Raw genomic sequence first — 20328 nt, 5'->3', positions numbered from 1 at the left:
TTCAAGAATTGTTCTTTTACAGCAGTAGTTTCATACTTCTGTAAACAATTTGCAAACCAAAATGCAATGTACAGTAGATACGGATTATATTTTAGATTTACTGCACTTCAGACTGTTTGTAAATATGATCAATTAAACAAATGAAAAGGAAGTGGGGTTTGATCTGTCTCTGAATTGAAATGTTTTTTATTTTATTTTAGCAAACATGAGGTTTTGAGTATTTTGATAGGGATTGTGATATGATTTGCAATATCAGAGAGAATGCTCATTATGCTCATTTTCATTCGAAAACCATTTAAAATGATTTTTGTGATATTTGTGCAGAAGAAACAAAGACTTCTCTTCAGTCTGTAGAATAAGATGTGTATAGATCAAGACAATAATCTACAATATTTTGACACACATTTGGGCTTGAACAAATACTCCTGTGATTTGAAAAATGCAGTATGCCGTATTGCAATTTGGATAAAATTTCATAATGACTCTTACTGCCTATCAAAAAGCTTCCGTAATTCTGCAGCTCAAACTATCTGTCACTTCAACTAAAATGTTGCAGACAAGCATTTTAAAATACTTCAGGCTTTAAAGACTCAACCAGCATTTGTCATTACTTAAAAAAACCAACTGCATGTTGGTAAATGTCAAATTAAAGATACCGTGAACTGTGATTGCTAACATTTTTAACAGTGTAAAGTAAGAAAAAAAAATGCCTGTATGAATGAAACACACTTTATCATAGATTCACTTTACTGACAAAATATTTACATTGTCACATTTCATTTGTTTTTTTTAGGGGTTTCATTTATAGTAGATCTTTAACATATGCTGTACAAAACTATAATCATGAAGTCTTTTTTCTTAGGATGTTGATAAACAAGATAATCCAGGCTGCAGGAGCAGGTAGATTAAATAAGAACATGAGTTGCCATTGTATGTTAAATATAAACCTAAGCAGATTTTTAGCACTACTAAATTTACGACTGCAAAGCCCAAGTGTTGCTAGCACATGTACTTGTAAATGTTAAATCAATAGCTTTAATTATCAATATTCAATCAACAGAGAAAAGATAATTATATTGCAACGTTTATGGGTATCTGATGAAAAACATTATGCAAATATACAGAAATTAACAAACATGATTTACATAACACACCTGTTTTAGTTACATATGCAGCAGATTTAAGTTAAACAGGTATGTGGCTTCATCAACCCAGTCTGATGGGGGAAGCTGTTTGGGTGTCATGTTTCTTATTACATGCTAGTTGGGAGTTTCTGGTTTCTTTTCTTTAACGGGATCCCTGTTCTTTCGAACTCCGTTTTCTGTTTGATGTACTCCTGCTTACATTCCTCGAAGAAGCCAGGGTCCTTGTAGCTGGTGGAAGACAGAAGTTCCAGTATTTATTTTACAGGCTGATGTAAAATAAGGCCGATGATCATTGACCAAAGTTGAAAGTGTTAGTGGGGCTGGGAAATAACAAGGGGAGCCATACTGGTGTCTGTGTAAGTGTCGAGTGTTCTAGAAAACAAAAAAGAGAAGCAAAACACTCACTGTAACGTCAGACATTCCTTCAGTGCCGAATTCTCCTGTCTGCAGTTCAGCACCATGAGGAAACCCGATTCTTTACAACAGTGGGTGAAGGCTGGAGGGAGATGGAGAAATGATCAAAAGGAAATTAAGGGGGGAACAACGGAACACCACGCTGCACCTCATCTTTGCACTTGTGTGGCCATCACCAGGCTCATTATCAAGATGAAACCTACATTTCCTCCTTCACATAAAGACTGAACTGAAGGACTGAGCAAATGTACTGGCCACAAGGTAGTAGTATCTGTGGCCAGTCCCTTTTCCACACTGGCTCTTTAACAGTAACTGCAAATATAAAGGTGTTTTTTCCCTCCCTTGAGTAATAAAAATAGGCAATGCTTCACTGATCACAACAATAACTTGGCAAGTAAAAAAAAAGGAGCATTTCCAGAAATCACAGGCCAAACATTATCAGGGGAGTGAAATATGTGACAGTAAGGTTGAGTCTCTACAGGGTAACTGAGGCAAAGCTCACGGGCAAATAAGAGATATTCTGAAAACCTTTAACCCGTACAAATTCTGCAAATGACTTAAGTTAAAACGCCACATTCAAACCACCTGAGACATTATGACCTATACAATATAGACAGTATATGGTGGTAGATGTGGCAATCCCAAGTGACAGCAACATCAAGAAGAAGGAACATGAGGAGCTTGAGAAATACCAAGGGTTGAAAGAGGAGCTAGAGAAGATGTGGGGAAAAAAGGCAACTGTGGTCCCAGTGGCGATTGGAGCACTACAACCTTCAAACTGGGAGAGTGGCGCCAACAGACTCCAGTAGCAACATTTGAGATGTCTGTCCAGAAGAGCACAGTCATAGGAACAGCTAAGATACTGTGCCGAACCCTCAAGTAGAGGACTCAAGCTTGGGGGAGACACAAGACCACTCAAGTGGGCTATTATACCAGGTTTATACAAGACCTGGCATAATAACCCTTTTTCAAAGCAGATATTTGTCGATATGGAATAGCAGGACAAACACAGGTTTTACTATAACCAATTAGGGTTCCACTGCAGGTTTAAAAGAGCCAGGGTCAAGTGTAAGAAGAGCAGATCACACTAAATACGTGACACTTAAACCTGGTGAAAAGTTTTTTTTTTTTTTTTTTGGTTTTTCTAAATATTTATTTTCAAACTGCATACTTGTTTTACCATAGTTTCTAAAAGGTGTTCCAATAAAGTGATTGAGAAATAATACTTTTGCACAGTGCTGTATATATACTGTACGTGAAACTATAAGCAAACTAATATTTTGTAATCAGATATATTGCTTCATATAATTGAGAAAGAAATGAAATACTGGGATATTTTATTGTGTATTGACATTTTTGTTACACCTATAGTGTATACAGCATGCAATCAAATATGACAAAAATATCTTAAGTGGAAAAATTTAGCGAGTGATAACTATACATCACTTATGCAAATCCCTCCATGATGCTGCATCTGTGACATTGTGCTCTGGCTGCTGGTGTATTACAGAATTAATGTGCAAGATCCTCGTTGTAAAGAAGGTGCTGAAGACCGAGTCTTCACCTTGTTAGCAAGCTCTTGTTTAAAGCTTTAATTAAAACCACTGCCCTCCCATGCCCCCATTCACACACACACAAAAAAGATACATTTACCTTTATCGGTTATGGCATAAGTATGGTTATCACACCAACACTTTCATCAAGATGCAGATGTGAAAAAAACCAATTTAGAGAAGCACAACAGTGCGACTAATCTAATCAACCAACGCCTGTCCCATGATATTAATAGAGACTGCAGAGGGGTTGCCTTTTCGACTGCAGCAACACCAAACGTAAATCTATGAGACTGGCTTGATACAAAAATGGGTTGGGTTCCCTTCACTTCTAGGGTGCTCTTTAAGCCATTTTTAAAGATGCAGAAGTGGAGTTTGGCAGTTAGAAGAAAGCAGAAGCTAAAGGGCCTGAACATTTAGGGAAACTTGGACCATATGAGAATGTGAAAACCACTAATACTTAATTAGATATAACAAATCTTATGAGACTGACGCATAGGAAGCCGTGGTCAAGTCGCTGGACCACATACTGTCGGCTCTGGTGGAACTATGCAAAATCCGAGTCATAGTTTCATACACTTTGGTGTTATGATTGTCCACTCAAGAGGACAGTTTAATGTGACTCCAACATTGTCAATACCAAACAACATTACATCAATGTTGTCTTCTGATGAGTAAAGAGGGTGCCTCTGTTGGACAATTTGGTAATTACTTCAAACTGTCTATGCCATTCTAGTCTGTATATTTTGAATTCAAATAGGTTTTACATGGTTTGAGTTTGAATTATAACCTACAACTGTACTGTAGCAGTGTACTGTGTGTTCATATAACATAAACAGTGCACTAATATGAGTACTTCTGGCAAGCAATCAAATCTTGTCCTTGTGAATCAGGGTTGAATCAATTCAGGAAATCCGTAGCACTGCCCTGGAAATACTATGGGGTGTGCAAAGGCATACAAGCAGAGAGAGTTAACACAGGAAAACCAAAGACACAGAGAGCTATGTGGGTTCTTGTTTTTGCCAAAAACACTCATAGACACATGTGGGAGCCCAGTGCAGACAAACATATAGAAAGAGATAGATGGCGGAGGATGTAGGTGTGAAAATGAGTGGGACGAAAAGCTAGCAATGTGAGGGTGGTTTCCACTACCTGGCTGCACAGCCCCTGTCTGTCCCACCACCCCAGACTACACGTGTTTTCACGTGCAGTCATCTGATTTCTAGAAACCACATAACCCCGTCACTATCAACTATGTGTTGCTGAGGCACACTGAGCTGCACGCACTCACATGCGGCCTGCTCCTCGATTCAGAGAAAAAAAGTGGACTCGAGAGGCAGGCGTTTCCAGTGGCAGGAAACAGTTCAGCAAGACACAGTCAAATGGTAAGGAACCAAATGGTATAAAAACTCCTTTGATGGGACAGATCAAACACCCCGTCACAGAAACAGACTGCATTTTGATCTACACGTCATGATGAAAGACACGAGACTTCTTCACATTTGCTACCACAAACATGTCTATCACTATTAGGACAGGATCCTTAAGAAATTCATAATAGGCTTCTTGTCTTCTTGGGTAATACACCATCCTGCCTAAAACCTGCATACAATCGAAGTTTCAAGAAAATCCATTTGTAGTTTTTGCATAATTCTGACAAAGACATAAAAATATAACCTAAAATATAAGGGCAGGTGCATCACTCGAACTAAGACTATAGTCATGTCACGTGTGAAGCCGTTTGATACTACTACTAAGTTTGATACAGTGCGGTACAATTTGGAAAGGTCCTGGGTCAGGCTTGAATTTGAACTAAGAACTTTACTTGGTGGGCAGGGTGTGCATCGTACTGGTGCAACAATGAACAACAATATCAGACGAGACACAACAAGCAGCAATGGACATCCAGCATCTCTTTTTTCCTGCTCGCTTAGTGGCCATTTGTGTCAATAAGATGTCAAAGCTTTGTATGAGAATAGACTTTGAGTGGGAGTGTCGCTTTTCTGTTGCCCAATCAGCTGACTGACCTTACCGTACCGTACCATTTTATTCTGGTACCCCAAGGGAAGGGTGCCAAAATGGAATGGTAGCTGCTGATTATTTTGGTACTATTCCTAATGGAAACACAAAAAACAAATACTGCACTGTATCAAACTAAACTCCAAGCTGTTGGATGGAACATTTGAACTTTTACTTGCGTCCATGATGCGAAAGACATCATGGACGCAAGTTCGACTCCACACCTGGCTGATTGTAATCAATTCCATTGTAAGTCATCTGCTAAATGACATGTAATGTAATTTTGTAGGAAAACAAAAGCTGTGTCAGTTTCACCTTCAACTTTCTCAGCACAGCGCTCCCTAGCTTTCTCCCTCATCATCTTGGGGATCAGGACATCTTTTTCCACGTGCCTCAGGTGAAGCTCATCTGAGAAAGTATGGGGAAAAAACACACAGGTTATCCATAAGAACCATGAACAGCATCCTCCAATTGCACTATTAGCACAAACAGCCCAGGTCCAATCTGTACATATATATATAGTATATAGTAGGCTATATGTGAGTTAAAACGTTTACTTCACCATTGGAACAACAACAGCAATCTGATTATACTTCATATTCTTGTTGATAATCTCACATTCAGTCCGGAAATAGGTCAACTGTGTAGTGGACGAAGCCACTAAGCTACACCTACATAGCTAGCTACTAGCTAGCTCATGAGTAGCCTTCACTGGATGCACGAGACTAAATACAGCCGTCTTAAAAACGGTTTCTCTTTAAACATACTCAGCTAACAGCTAACATTGTATTACTAAAGCAACGTCGTGCACTAGGACAGCGGGAATGTTTAATACCTGCGTTAGCTGACTCCATAACGATGTACTCCTCAAAACATTACAAAATTCAACCAATGTGACCTAACGCACACACACTCACAGTTCTTCCGCTGACGTCATTGGGAGGCGTAAAAAAACTGCTGGTCCTACAGTGTAACTCGTCCCGAAAACAAAAACCGTTCGGAACCGCTAACGCATGTAAAGTCCATCGTCCCTAATTAATGGTAACATCAACGTTTTATAATTATAATACTCCACTATATAATCAAGAAAGGCAAGTACATAACTTATATGTCGACAATTAAAGAAGCATTACCATGAAAACTATTAAAAACTGTGATAAGTTAGAAAAGCAATTGAGAGAACATGGGGGATGAAAACCACATCAATTCCAGTAGTAATATGGAATTTAGTTGCCCTCTTTCCCCACAATCCTTGGAAACGTCAAGAGGTACAAGAGGTCCTGCTCTCATTTTAAGCAATGCAGCTTCATGAATGAATAGAGTAGAACTTTAATTAAACTAGGAATAATAATGATTATAGTAAATGATTTATTTATTATTTAATTAGTATTCTATTCAAAAGTGAAATTCCGTCGATGGAAAGGGGGAGATGTGGTAAAAACAAAAATAAAACAAACAAACACATGAGTACAGGACAGCATGTCACATTTTTGGGGTTGCCTTGTATCCACAAAATGTCTGTTTTGGTTTTGAGCCATTTTCTTCGACCTATGGCGAACAATACATTTATTTTTAATGATGGTCCGACCAGTGTTTAATTAGTGGAAAAAAGACAAGAAATAGATTACTGAATCCTGAGAGCTGTGCAAAAATGCAGCTTTCTTCTTCATAAACATAGCGGCCCTTGACAGCATAAACCCCTCTGGAGTACACTCAGTATTCAGTGGTTGACAAAATATGTCACTGTTATGTTTATCCTCAGTCTAAAAGCCCTGCCTTAAACCTGGCATGGTACCTTGTCTGTCTGTTATTGCTTCTCTGTATGATTCACTTGAATTCAATGCTCTCTCAGTAGAAAGTGTATCCTTTAAGAAGTGCGTGGATGCGTACATAGAGGCATGGACTACAGGTTGAGTTAGTAAAATCAATTTAAATATTGTTACGTAACATAGATAGTATGTTACGTAACAATATTTAAATTGATATGCACATGTCCCGCAACAATCCACTATTTAAACTACTAAGTGAAAACTGTGGATCTAAATGGTAGTAAAATATAGTGACAAAATCCTCCTGAAGTTGAATCAACACACAGCCACACAGTATCTGAATCTGTGGTCCAGGCTGCACATTGAGCACAGTGAGCCTGCATGGCCACAGTCAGCTGTGTCACACTGTCTGTCTAGATCTCATGCAAAGAGGGCCCACCTGTTCAATCAAAGTGACAGGTACCCACTCATAGACCCACACACACACCTTAGAACTAACGATCACACAGAGTTATACAGAAGACAAACAGGATTATTCTACATTCTGTAGGCATTCATACAAATGTGTACAAAATCACTATTGTAGTTAGTTAAGTCTGCACAGGAAGAGACTTGGTTTGTCGCAGGATGTCGCTTTGTAATTTCCCTACATCTGCGAATCGTTGGTTGCTTGTCTTCGGAAACATATTTTTCTAAACTCTGCTTCTTGCCTGAATCACCAGTGCTGTGTCATGTACTTGATTTCTTGACAGTTAAAACTTTTTAACGCGAGACTTACATACCCTAGACTTATGGCACTTTTCCACTATACAGTTCCATCACAGCTCGACTCTACGCGGTTTGGTTGGTTTTCCATTACTATACCGTCTCAACATGGGCGGAGTCATCATAGCACGGCTGCATGAAACTGCTGTGACTTTGTTTTACACACGACACACAGACATTGGTGACTACTGGATTATTAGACTCAGGTAATTAAAAATATTTGTTCACAGACTCGTTCAGGACGTCCTGCATGACCGGAGCACAGACTCCATCTGACACAGTCACTGAAAAGTAAAACGGCGAAAGGGGTTGCGATCGCCGCTTTTGGCAGTGCTGTCGCTAAATACACCAAACTCCTCTGTTAAATGTTGAGATTTTTAGAAATTTCCTTGCTAAATGTTAGAGATTAATGAATGGTAGTACTAAGAACCAGGTACCAGGTACCACTAATGGGGGAAAAAACATGCCACATTGGGCCGTGCTAGAATTGTGTAGTGGAAAAGCGCTGTATATAAGCAGATGGATACAACTCCAAGCTCAAAAACACAAGGAAATGGATAGTTTGAACTAGTTAAATGTAACATTAATCCAGAAAAACCCTGCTGCACATTGTCACCTGCACTGAGCTGTAGCACCCAGTCTACATATCTCAAAATGTTTTGTCACTCTTCTCACTGATCTGTAGTGTGACTGTTTATTGCTCTCTGTGGTGAAAAGTGCTCACTGCCCCAAGAAGCGTGCTGGCTGATATGGCAGGGGCACAGACTCCCAACACTGAGCCAATATTACCCGAGCAGCGGGGCCCCATGAACCTGGCAGAAGGAGGTTAGCAAAGTTAAACCCTCTTACTACATGCCTCACTGCCCAGGGCCAACCACCAGCTCCTCCAACTGTCCAACTGGCCACAAAACAAGACTAGTGTCAGAGAATGTTGAAGGGTCACTGACACTGACACCTCCCGAGAGTCTCCAAAAAAACAGTTATTGATGTACAAGCATCTTAAATGCATTAAATACAATATAACATACAGTAAAATAAAAGAAAATGGCTGACAATCTTGAATAAATTGCCTAAATCAGGGGTGTCAAACATACGGCCCGGGGGCCAGAACCGGCCCGCCAGAGGGTCCAATCCGGCCCACAGGATGAATTTGTTAAAATTTCACACTAATCTAAACGTAATGTCAAATGCTCCAGATACCCGTGACTAAATGTGCCTTTATAGATCCAGTGTGCTGTGTAAATAGTAAATTTAGGCATGATATTGTTGAAATTGCACTTATATTTCTCAAGAAATTTCATGTTTTGTAAAATTATCCTTAATTAAATGGAAAAACAAAGGAGAAAAAACAAAGGAGTTCTTGTTGTTCATAGGTTATTATGCTATGCTACAATTATCAAATTGTGCTGTATGTGGCCCCTGAACAAAAATGAGTTTGACAACCCTGGCCTAAATAGACAATTAGGCAACAAACCTGATCACAAACTAAAGTTAACAAGTTATATGAAGACAACTTACTTTTTTTTAGAATGAATGACCTTAAATAATTTGATCTAGTTTTATCAAATAAAGTTTTTTTTTTTCTTTTTTTCCACTAATCCACAAAAAAACTGAATATGTGAAGCAACAAGAAAATGAAAGCTGGTACTGGGAAAGATTATAAATTGTACAACAGTGAAAACAATAATTTTAGTCATTTTGATAAGCATAATCCAAATATTAGACCATATGTTTCCTTAGAGGTCCCATCTCTGATGCACAGAGCTGCGGTAAGATGGACTGATTTCCTCATCTGCTCTGCTTTCTCAGTCCCTTCTCTTCCATATCTGTGACTCGCAAGACGCGGCTAGGCTGGCAGATGGAGTGTGGAGGTGAGATTTTAGAGAGTGTTTAAACCCGAGCCACAGGGAGCCTCTTCAGGGTCGATGGAGTACAGATAATCCAACAGCTCGGGTGAGGGGATTACAAACCTACAGGCAGACCTCTGCTGTTGAGTCCTGCTGTGGGGCGCCTTCCTCAGGTCACCCCCATGAAATTTAGAAGTGGCAGTTATTGTCGATTTTGTGTGTCTTGAGTCGGAATTTTTCTTTGCTGGATTTTGATCTCACCGTTGTAAATATTACACTGAAATAATGACAACGAAGTGAACAGATTCTTAGACACGTTGTTGTTTTTTTCTTTCTCATCTGTTTATTGTTTTTTTTTAAACGTATCAACATAATACAACTGCTCATTTGTGTACAGTACCTAAATTAAAACCCCTTATATGACAGCTCAGCTTTTTAACCAGGTCCGTGTGAGAGAAGAGGAAAGTATTTTCTTTTAAATGATAATAAAATGTTGTAGCTTTCCTCAAATTTAACAATAACAAAATAAATACCTTTTGACACATGCCCATGTTTGCATATAGAGTGACTCCTTGGGTTATATCATGATAACCAAAAGGGCCAGAAAGCTTTTTTTCTTTTTTTTTTTTTTCTTTTTTTTTGCTTAACCTGGCTCTGATAGTGTTGGCACCACCCAAGCAGTGTCAGGATGTATTTCCTCTCAAGCAAGTGAAGGGGTCTGCCACTGTGCCACAATCTGCACCCGCTTCTCAGACAGGCTAAACCCTTTGACACCACAGTTTTTAATTAAAATTACATTAGGAGTAATCAGCCGAAAGAGTTGGGAATGGGAGTCAGAGGGATGAACGGGGGGATGGATGAGTGAAAGGAATTTATTCGTTAGACGGTAGTTTGACCTTAAATTGATGATCTCTGCTGCGAGGTCATGAAAGATGTTATTATAGACATGTTGCCTGGTCAGCCTGTAGTACAGTCATTGAGCTGTTTTCTTTTTTTTAACTTAATTATATATTTTAAGGAATAGTCTCAAATCTCAAACATCTCATATACAAATGTTAAAGTGACCAACTTGCTAATTAAAAGTAGCCTAAATGGTAAATGCCAGACGAACATTTTTGATCAACCCCCGTCCTGTTCTGACATGCTCTGCATGGATGTGAAAATTCATTTGTAGAATGACGCTGCTAAATAGGAATTTTTTTTTCTTGTTTTTTTGGAGCCACATCTGGCTTTCTCCCTGCATCTGTAAAAAAGGGAAAGAGCAAATGTTAATATAACTCCCTTCAGAAACAGGAGAGGGCTGAAGAGAGAGAGGTACAAAGACTCTATTCGTTCTCACTTGAGGGCCCTCACCAAGATAATTATAAGCTTTATGAAAGTACACAGCAAAAAGTGGAAGAGGCCCACCAAAAGAATGGATAGACAGGAGAAGAAAATTACTTTTCCCCTCTGCCTTCATTTTATGCCCCCTTTAAAAAGAGATGTGGCGGCAATGGATGGAGGAGGCCTTCTTCAGCAGGCATCCTGGGGCTTTTGCTGCGAGGCAAAGTCGCAGCTCTTCTTTTCTGTGTTTTTTTTCATTCATTAAGGCATCAAACCTTTGACCGTCCGTCTTGACGAAAAGATGAGGAGGATAGAGGCGAGGATGATGAGGAGAAGAGACAAAGATCATACCATTTGAATAGGAGTTTGGTATAGAATCCACTAGCAGCAAACAACACCAAAAGAGAACATCTTGTCTTTTGATCAAGTTTTTTTCTCTCTCTCTCTCCGTCTTTCCCTTTTCTCGAGATTATGATCCTCACCAGGTTTCAGTACACACACAGTCTACACTGCGCTGAGTGTCTGAATGTGGCTAATTATCTAAAAAGAAAAGTTTGTTCCCGTAGAAAACCCATTCTTGGTTGTTTGGCTTGTTAATGCCAACAAAAAGCAGCTACAGTGGACGGTCAGAGGACACCACATGCTGTGGGGAGCCTTTTCAGACATGTCCCTAATAAGAATGCAGTGGTGAGAGCTCCTCTGAATGCACACATGAGAGAGAGAGATGGCCAGGACGGAGAAGAGAAAAGGACTGGGGGGGGGGGGGGGGGGGGGACATCTTTTACCTCTCCATCTATAATTACTCCAAATGAAGAATAGGCTAAAGAAATGGCTGGGGAGACTTTCCATTATGACAGAAAAAACTATCAACTGGAGAAGGCAAAGCACAAGATCGATAGGTTTTTTCCAGGATAAAAAAGAGGTTTTTGTAATATGTGACAAGTAATGATGTATGTGCATTAACGTGTGTGTGTGTGTGTGTGTGTGTGTGCAAGTAAAATCCCATTTGTGACCCTTAAATGCACAAAACCCGTGTTGAGACTCCACAGAGTGCAGTGCGTGTGCATTCACTCTGTCGGTTCAACAGTCAGTATGTTTCAGCGAAGTGATGGCGAAGATAGATCTATCGGTCTTAACCTGTGACCCCTGACATTGAAGGTTTTTAAAACACACTACAGATACATTTGTTGTATCCTCTTTCCTCACGGTGTCAGCGCTGCAGAGATGTGTTGCTTGTCTGTAAAGGTGACAGCGATCTCTCTCTCTTTGCCACTGACCCGGGAGGATGTGTCATCTCGTGCTGTAAACGGCCTGTAAATGTTTTCACACTTTCATGTGGAGAGTCTTGTGAGGTGAAGCTTTTGGGTGAGGTCAAACCTCCCCTCTCACACCTCACAGTTATTACAAAAAGCATGCACACAGTGAGCAAAGTGGCACAAAAAACAGAACTGGGCTGAAATGTATAAATTTACCTGGGCGCAAGTGTTGGGGTGCAGTATGATATTTATTAAGTGCTACTGTTTATGTCTGTACTGTTATATATATATATATATATAAATGTTGTTACCTTTGTTCAATCTTTTGTTCAGTACCTGAAAGGGATACTTTGGTACAAGTTGAAGTCACTTTTTTATAATATTAGTTAAGTAAAAGTCTTAAAGTATATGACATTTACTGTACTTAATTATCAAATGTAATTTTGTGATACAAAATGTACTAAAGTTTTAGAAGTAAAAGACTTGAAAAACTGAGGAGTTAGGATTGAGCCATGGTAGATCAGTGACAGGGCGAGTTGTCTTTCGACTGGAAGGTTGTGGGTTAAATTCCTGGCCCTGCTCTAGTATATATGTGTCCTTGAGCAAGACACCTAACTCCATGTTGCAGCGTGTGAATGGGTGAACGGCAAAACCTTAGTGTAAAGCAGCTCATCAAGACTAGAAAAGCTCTACATAAATACAGACCATTACCAACTCTTCTTCTTCTGCATGGTTTTATTTGGTAGTAACGAGTATCAAAGATAGTAAAACACAGTAACAGTAACAAATAACAAGTATTTGTACCTTGTTACATTACAACACTGACTTTGGCCACCTCTCTTAAAGCCAGACTTTCTCAGCTTTCACACCACTGGCAAAATGTGAACACGCTTCTTTTTTGGGTTTCCTTTTTGTCAGTGATCCTCTCTGAGAAAGAGACTAGCACTGGAGGTTGTGTCCTGATCCTTTAAACACAATGCGTTTAAAGGATCAGGGGTTGGGTGTGTACGTCGGTATTAAATCACACAAAAAATGGTGAAAAATACATTTTATAAAGGATGATGCAAATAGGGACTGTGTCTAAAACCAGCGTGTTTATTCAAGATACACTAGACTCATTGATTCAACACTCTGTGTGTGTGTGTGCGCGTGTGTGTGTGAGAGATAGGCGGGTACAAGAGTGGGGGTACGGAGGAACACAGGCCTCACACAGGGGGGAGGTGCTAAAATATACAGCGAGAAAAACTCAGCGAGAATTTGACAGCTGGAATATTCTCAGTGTTTTGGTTCCAACCGAGTATACATCCACACTAATCCATTACGGCAACTGTATCATTAAGAGTATGTAAAATGTCCCGTGGACAACTATTTAGAAAGATTGTCTCCTATACATAAATCACTCACGTGAGTACATGCATGTGTGTCGCATACGTGCAGCACAGGGAGCAACTCGGGAAGCAGACTCAATTATCGACCTCTCATCACTGTTCTCAACACATCATGTGTCCCTGCTAATGACCGGATTAAATCTCTGTTCGAGATGCACTTAACCCATAAAAAGCCGTTGCCATTCACATACATACAAAGGCCAATTAAAGCAAGGTTGGACTTCAATTAAACCTGACAAAGGTCGAACAGTATCAGGGGGTTTGTGTGTGAGAGGGGTAGTGCAGGCGAGAGTTTGGGTCATAAATAAAAAAAAATTTGAATGATCTAATTCTGTAATGGCAATGCTTTACTTAAGTTGAGTAACTTTTCTTTTTTTTTTTACAGAGGCCTCACAAGAATAGAAGCAGAGCAAGAATCATGTGTGAAGGAGTGCTTATAAAAATGGTGTTGGTTTCGATTACAGAAGTTTCGATTGACTCAGTGTTCTCTACATGTCATTGCCATTAACACTTGGTTAACACATGGTAATACTGTTTGTGTTTAGTGTACTGACTGGAATTTGATGACTGGTTTAATAAAAATGTTTTTTTTTTCTCAAGAAATCCTAGATTTGGATTTGACAAAAAGAAAATTAAAAGAATGAATCTAATCTCGGGGTGTGGGGGGGAAAACATCCATATATATTCATGTCTGTTTAGCTACTCCATTTTGATTATTTATGCCATGGGAAAGAAGAGATTCTGTCACAGAGAGTCACCTTCCAAGCAGTTACCAATTCAGGAAGGCATTCCTACTTTCAAACATAAACAAAGCCGATTAATTAACTCCACGGCTTATACCTCTGAACCATAAAGAGCTTACAAATTACCTTGGGGGAAGTGATTACAACCGTGGAAAATAATAAATCAATCAATGAATCTAATGAAGCCTGCATGTCGTCGCAGACATTTCATTCTTGTTTGTAGTCATCTATGGAATTACAATGGGAAAGAAGGGGATCATAGTTAAATTGTTAATCACAATGTGATACCGCAGTCAGCAGATTCCCCTTATGAGAAAAACATGCTCGGGCTCCTTTCGGCTTGAAGACGGGACATAATGCAGAAAATATTCCTTCCACCCCACTGGACAAAGGGATATTTTTTGAACCATGACAAAAAAATGAATTTGTTCTTTGAGAAAACTGGGAAATTGCAACCATTGATATGTATAGATGCACATGTATATTATTGAAGGCAATAAAAATATTTGTTCTTTGAGAGAACTGACTGATACTGTACGATATGTGATGCGATATTTTATTTTCATTCCATTACATGATATAATGTGATGCTAACTTGGGCCTTGTTAGGATTTAGAGGTCAATTATTTAAAACACAGACATTCAGCAGAGCTTCTGTAGGAAAGATGTCGGCCACTTTTGAGTTTTCTGGATCAAAGTCAGTCCTCCTATCCACTACATTGTGGTGGATAGGCTCTTTATAATAAATCACTTTTCCAATCTTTTTTTTTTTTTTTTGACTGTACACTGTTAAAATCTTGATTATTTGTGTGTGTCTAACACTTGTCACTTCTTATTTGACCTTGAAGGTACCACTATATTTGACAATCAGCTTGTTGTAATCGAGGCAGTAGCTCATGACTGTGACCTGAGATGGAATTGCAACAGTTCTGGGGGGGGGGGGGCTGCTGCTGACACCCACAGATTGGTGGGCAGGAATTCTTAGCAGTACAGATTGGGTGATAATGAGGAAGTGCTTTAAACAGGACTTAATTGGCTTTGGCCTTAGACTTCTGCAACTTCCTGTCAGATAAGTGATTATGGGAGTCATGGCTTTTGGCTGAGGGAAGATTCTGGGAAGACGAATCTCTCCAGCATGGAGTTGTGATGAGAGCAGACTTCATCAGTGATCATCACTATGTATATATATATATATATATATATATATATATATGCCCTCTTCTAGCAAATACTGCAGCAAGAAATGAGAGAAAGGGAAGGTTTCGCTTGTGGTTTGGACAAGGTTTTTAAGACTCAGTCACTTCAGAACCACTTGACAGGATCAAGCTGTCATCTGCTTTTGCAGCATTCGAGCTATTATGACACATCAGAAAAACCAACATGGTTCTTGATTAGCATATATTTCAGAATCTAAAACTGTAGCCACAGTTTGACTCCACTGCCAAACACCAACAAATGGGCTACTTTATTTGTAAGATTACCGTTATGCGAATTCTCCGCAAAAGACATCCTTAATCTTAATGGGACTGACTAGTTAGTAGCGGGTAAATAAATAGGATTCCCTCCACCTCCAGTATTTGTACAGAGATATTCAGAGAGATAGTCTTTCCAGTATAAAGTCGTGCAATCAGGATCTCATTAGCAAATGCAAATGAGAAAACACCAAATCTTAGCAGAGAGGCAGAAGTGTATCTCCGTGGGATAGCTGGAACATGACGGCTCTCCAACCGCCCCCACGCTGAGCACCAAATGTGATGGTCCACTCCTGCTGCTACTCTTAACAGGATGTAGGGCCGAACCATATATGTAAACTTAGGGGGGGAGATTGAGGAAGGGATCACTCGATGCCTTCACCTACTGCTATTTACCATAAAGCCATACAGTAAAAATTCTGTCGGGTCAATATTAATTTGTGAAATTGCAGTATTCCTATTATTCATTATAGCATTATTCGCGTGGAATAGAATAGAACAGATTTAGAATAGATTTGGGTTAGGGTTAGGCACTCAGTTGTGATGGTAAGGGGCTATAGAATGCATTATGTCATTATGTGTGTGTGTGTGTGTGTGTGTGTGTTTGTGTGTACAATTTGGATCTGGCATTAACAACCTGGTGACAAATCATGTGCTGCTCTTTATGCAGTGGCAACTAACTAAAATGACAAGTTAAGAATGTTTGGATTACTAATGTTCACGTAATGATAATAAGTTTTGTTTCACACCAAACTGTGGAACTGTGGAAATTACATCATATAATTTAGATGACATATCTCTGGTTTTTTTTGTGATCTTTAAAAGCACCTGATCAGCTACAGAGGCCAAGAGCTGAGATCACATTAGGTTAAAGTGATAATTAAATGGGTTTGTATGTGTGAATGTTGTTGGGGGGGGGGACGGGGGACGGTATTTCCCAGGAAATAAGAAAGGCAAACCCCCCAGAGCCAATCAGAACTCACCTCTGAGAGTGTGTCTGTCGTGACATCACAAGCTGTGGCGAGCAGAGTCCCTGGCATGGCTTCTGACCAACAGACCTTCTGCTGTCAGCGGGGTAGCAGTGGCCTAGGGCACAGTGGTGATGGCCAGGTCACCAGCTTTTTTCCTGCCTGGTATGAGCACCGCAGGAGAGGTGACCAGCAGGATGGCAAGATGTCAGACACAGCCCTTTAGATGTGTCAAAAAGCAGGCACAGCTAGGGAAGCTGCTTATCGAGAGTGAGGAGTGAGGTCAGACACAATGGCTGCCCAGTGAACTCATGGAAGAGCCAAACAGCATTAGTGATTATAGAAAGGAGGCTTCCGTTTCATAGTTTTAACAAGTACTAACAAACATCTGTGTGTTTGATGTGAACAGTGGGCTAGTCAACTGGTTCCTCCCTGTAGCCAACCAAATTATAAGAATATATTGAATTATCACTAGGGGGCGACTCTGTTGATGAGTGACACTTCCAAAACTCTGAGTGGAAGTTTATGGGAAAACGTGTCTAATTCCCAGTTGATTAATAATGTCAGTAAACATTCTAGTGTACTATAGCCCACTGTAGTCCACTAGCGCGCCTCACCTCGGCACGGCACGGTGATTTTGCTCGTTGCACGTTTCCATTAGCGACAGTACCTGGTACCTGGTACTTTTTTTAGTACCTGCCGATACTATGCGTGACGTCGTCAGACTGCCGGCCACTGATTGGTCAGAGGAGGAGGCATGAGTGCGACGTCCGACACAAGAATGAAAGCAAACAATGCCGAACTGTAGATCAGTTAAAAACACGTCACCATCCTTAAAACGTGGGTCAATCTCCAACAATTACCAAGAAAATCTCATCATCAGGGGAGTGTATTTAGCGACAGCACTGCTGAAAGCCTGCGATCGCGACCGGCGAGCCGCATAACAACCACTGCCACTGTATTTCAGTCAGACGGAGTCTGTGCTCCGGTCATGGAGGAAGTACTGAACAAATATTTTTAATTAACTGATTCAAATGATTCAGTTACCCTGTAAACAACATGCTTTACAAGTCATTAGTCACTAGTTTGTGTGTGTCGCGTGTGAAACGAAGTCACGGCCCTTTCATGCATCCGTGCTGTGATGACTCCGCCCACATTGAGGAGGAGCTATATTGTAATGGAAAACCAACCAAACTGTGCTGGGACCATGTAGTGGAACCATGGCATAAGCGTATAGTTTATGATCTTATTTGGTGAATAACATTCCTGTTTAAAAGACATTAAAGTATGACAATGGGACAATATGGGTGCACACCAGTGTGATTGACAGCTAGTATCAGCGTTCAATGACATGATGATGATGTAAAACAGTGCTCATATTTTAAGAATGTTATTCGCCCTGCTTTGTAGAAATATTTGTGTTTTACATAGTTTATTTACAAAAACTAAAAAAAAAATAGAGAAGTATATAAAGCTTTCCACATCATATCTGCGTCAGGTCCGTTTTTGAGCTGTGGCTGGCTTCACACTTGTGATGTTGCAACATCATAAGTGTGTCAAACCGAGATTTAACAGGGTTGAAAAATTCCCCCTTCAGCACCTTAGTATGAAAATAAACCCTCAAGGTTCACATGTGTCATTCTGTTCAGTAATGGTTAATCGTAGGAGAAACAACACATGTGGGACTGGGGAACTTTAAGAGTCCTTAAAAAAATACAGTGAATCTTCCCAGCACTCATGGTGTCAGTGACTGGGGCAAATAGAGGCTTAAATAGAAACTGCAATAGACACTTTCCAGGACTCTACACATTCTCGCTTCTGACTCAGAATGGAAGAAAAGGAAAACATGATTGAGAGTTCGGCTTTATCCATCGCTTTAGAGTATGTGAATTCTTACCCCATGCTAATGACTTCCTGTAAAAAAAAAAAATCAAACAACTCAATTAGTTTATCAGTGCAATCAGCAGAAGTGTATTAGCTTTAGACTGTTTGCGGTTCAAATAGTTTACCCAAATAGTTGATTTGTCTTGTTTGATGTGCAGTGTGTTTACTTCAGAGGTGGCAACCCGCTTCACTAATCCTCTCACTGTGTCTTTATCATGCAAACTGTTCTCCGCTCCAGCAGCAGCAGCTCTAGCTGAGCATCGTCTGGTCCTGAGAGGGGATTCAAAGCTGTTAAAAGGTGTGCCATTAACACGGTGATACATCATCATTTAAAGTCTGATGTGCTGGTCTGCTTTGAACTGAAGAAGTGGAAGGCATCAAGGAGGAAACGGCCTGATGAGTCCTCATCAGAAAAGAGCTTACATTATCTGCGAGTTCCTCATGTGTTTGTGACTGACCTGTGTATTAGAGCAACGTTGTCACTCTTGTCTTGTACTACCTATGCTGCAGTCTTGACCAGGACTCCCTGGAAGAAGAGATCTTGTATCTCAATGGGATCTTTCTTGGTAAATAAAGTATAAATTAATACAAAATAAATTAATAAAATACATTTGTCTTCAGTGTGTGCAGTGCTGGTGCTCACATCTGCCCATATCGTAAAATAATAAATACGAGAAAGCACATTTCCATCATAAAGTGTGACAAAAGCACACACAAATGACAATTTAATGTCATGGCTTCAGCTCCATGACAGTGAACAGGGGCACAATATTGATGCTATATCTGTTCTGTGACTACAGGAAACACACAGAGCTGTGTTTCAGTCCACAAAATTCACGTTTCACAAATGAAACTCTGCTTTTATTTTTTTATCATGTAAGCAACACACTCCAGGTCCTTATTTTTCGCCAATGACATGTTACTGTGTAAAACATCACAATAGCTGAAGCATGAAATGACCAATTCTCATATTGTTGGAGCAAATTTTGGAGGATTTTTTTGACCATAAACTTGGTGGAGGTGGTTACTGTTCTCTCATGGTCGTTGTTTTTATGTCAGCTCATATCAGTTGCACCTTTCATGAACTAACTTGTCTGTGTCGCAATTGTTCTCAAGGATTGGAAAGTGTGTGTGTGTGTGTGTGTGCCCTCTTCTAGCAAATACTGCAGCAAGAAATGAGAGAAAGGGAAGGTTTTACTTTTGCTTTGGACAAAGATTTTAAGACTCTGTCACTTCAGAACCACTTGACTGGATCAATGCTTTTGCTGAATGACAGCATTAGAGCTTTTTACATTATGACATGGTTCTTAATTTACATACATTTCAGAATCTAAAACTCTAGCCAAAGCTTGACTCCACTGCCAAACACCAACCAATGGGTTACTTTATTTATAAGATTACTATTATGTAAATGTATTAGCCAGCACTTCTCTACAAACACATCCATAATCGTATTTTTTTTTATTTTGGTCATGTAAGCAACATTTACTCTCCACGTCATTATTATGAAATTACCAATTCTCATATTGTTGGAGCAAATTTTGGAGGATTTTTTTTTATATTACCATAAACTTGAGGTAGTTCCTGTTGTTAGCCAGCTGTTGTTTTTAAGTCAGCTTATCATTATTAATATTGAGATCAGCTCAGGAACAGTTCCACCTCTCATGAACTAACTTCTCTGTGTTGAAATGGCTTTCAAAAGGTGCAGTATTCGAATGAAAACAATCGAGGAGCAGACCAAATAAACTCACTATTGACTCCCAGACGCACTAACTGTGCATG

General features: G+C 39.8%; 1 protein-coding gene across 1 annotated transcript; it reads right to left on the bottom strand.

The window, feature by feature from the left end:
- Window positions 1-1068: 1068 nt before the first annotated feature.
- cmc1 (C-x(9)-C motif containing 1) lies at window positions 1069-6082 on the bottom strand. Its single transcript, XM_058647967.1, has 4 exons — window positions 5967-6082; window positions 5447-5539; window positions 1551-1641; window positions 1069-1373 (listed from the first exon to the last, which is right to left on the bottom strand). Exons 1-4 carry the CDS (start codon window positions 5983-5985, stop codon window positions 1253-1255), a joined length of 324 nt encoding a protein of 107 aa, XP_058503950.1. The 5' UTR covers window positions 5986-6082; the 3' UTR covers window positions 1069-1252.
- Between the last annotated feature and the right edge of the window lie 14246 nt (window positions 6083-20328).

This window comes from Solea solea, chromosome 13 (assembly GCF_958295425.1).
Source record: "Solea solea chromosome 13, fSolSol10.1, whole genome shotgun sequence".
In the NCBI taxonomy this organism is placed as follows: domain Eukaryota; kingdom Metazoa; phylum Chordata; class Actinopteri; order Pleuronectiformes; family Soleidae; genus Solea; species Solea solea.
The sequence above is the reverse complement of the archived record's forward strand: the minus strand, read 5'-3'. Positions and strand labels throughout refer to the sequence as shown.

What these genes read in the sequence shown, in the direction of transcription:
- cmc1 (XM_058647967.1), bottom strand. An exon ending in CTGTGCTGAGAAAGTTGAAG is followed by an intron (nt 1,642 to 5,446) that starts GTGAAACTGACA and finishes ATCTCCCTCCAG; the next exon opens with CCTTCACCCACTGTTGTAAA. An exon ending in AAGGAATGTCTGACGTTACA is followed by an intron (nt 1,374 to 1,550) that starts GTGAGTGTTTTG and finishes GTCTTCCACCAG; the next exon opens with CTACAAGGACCCTGGCTTCT.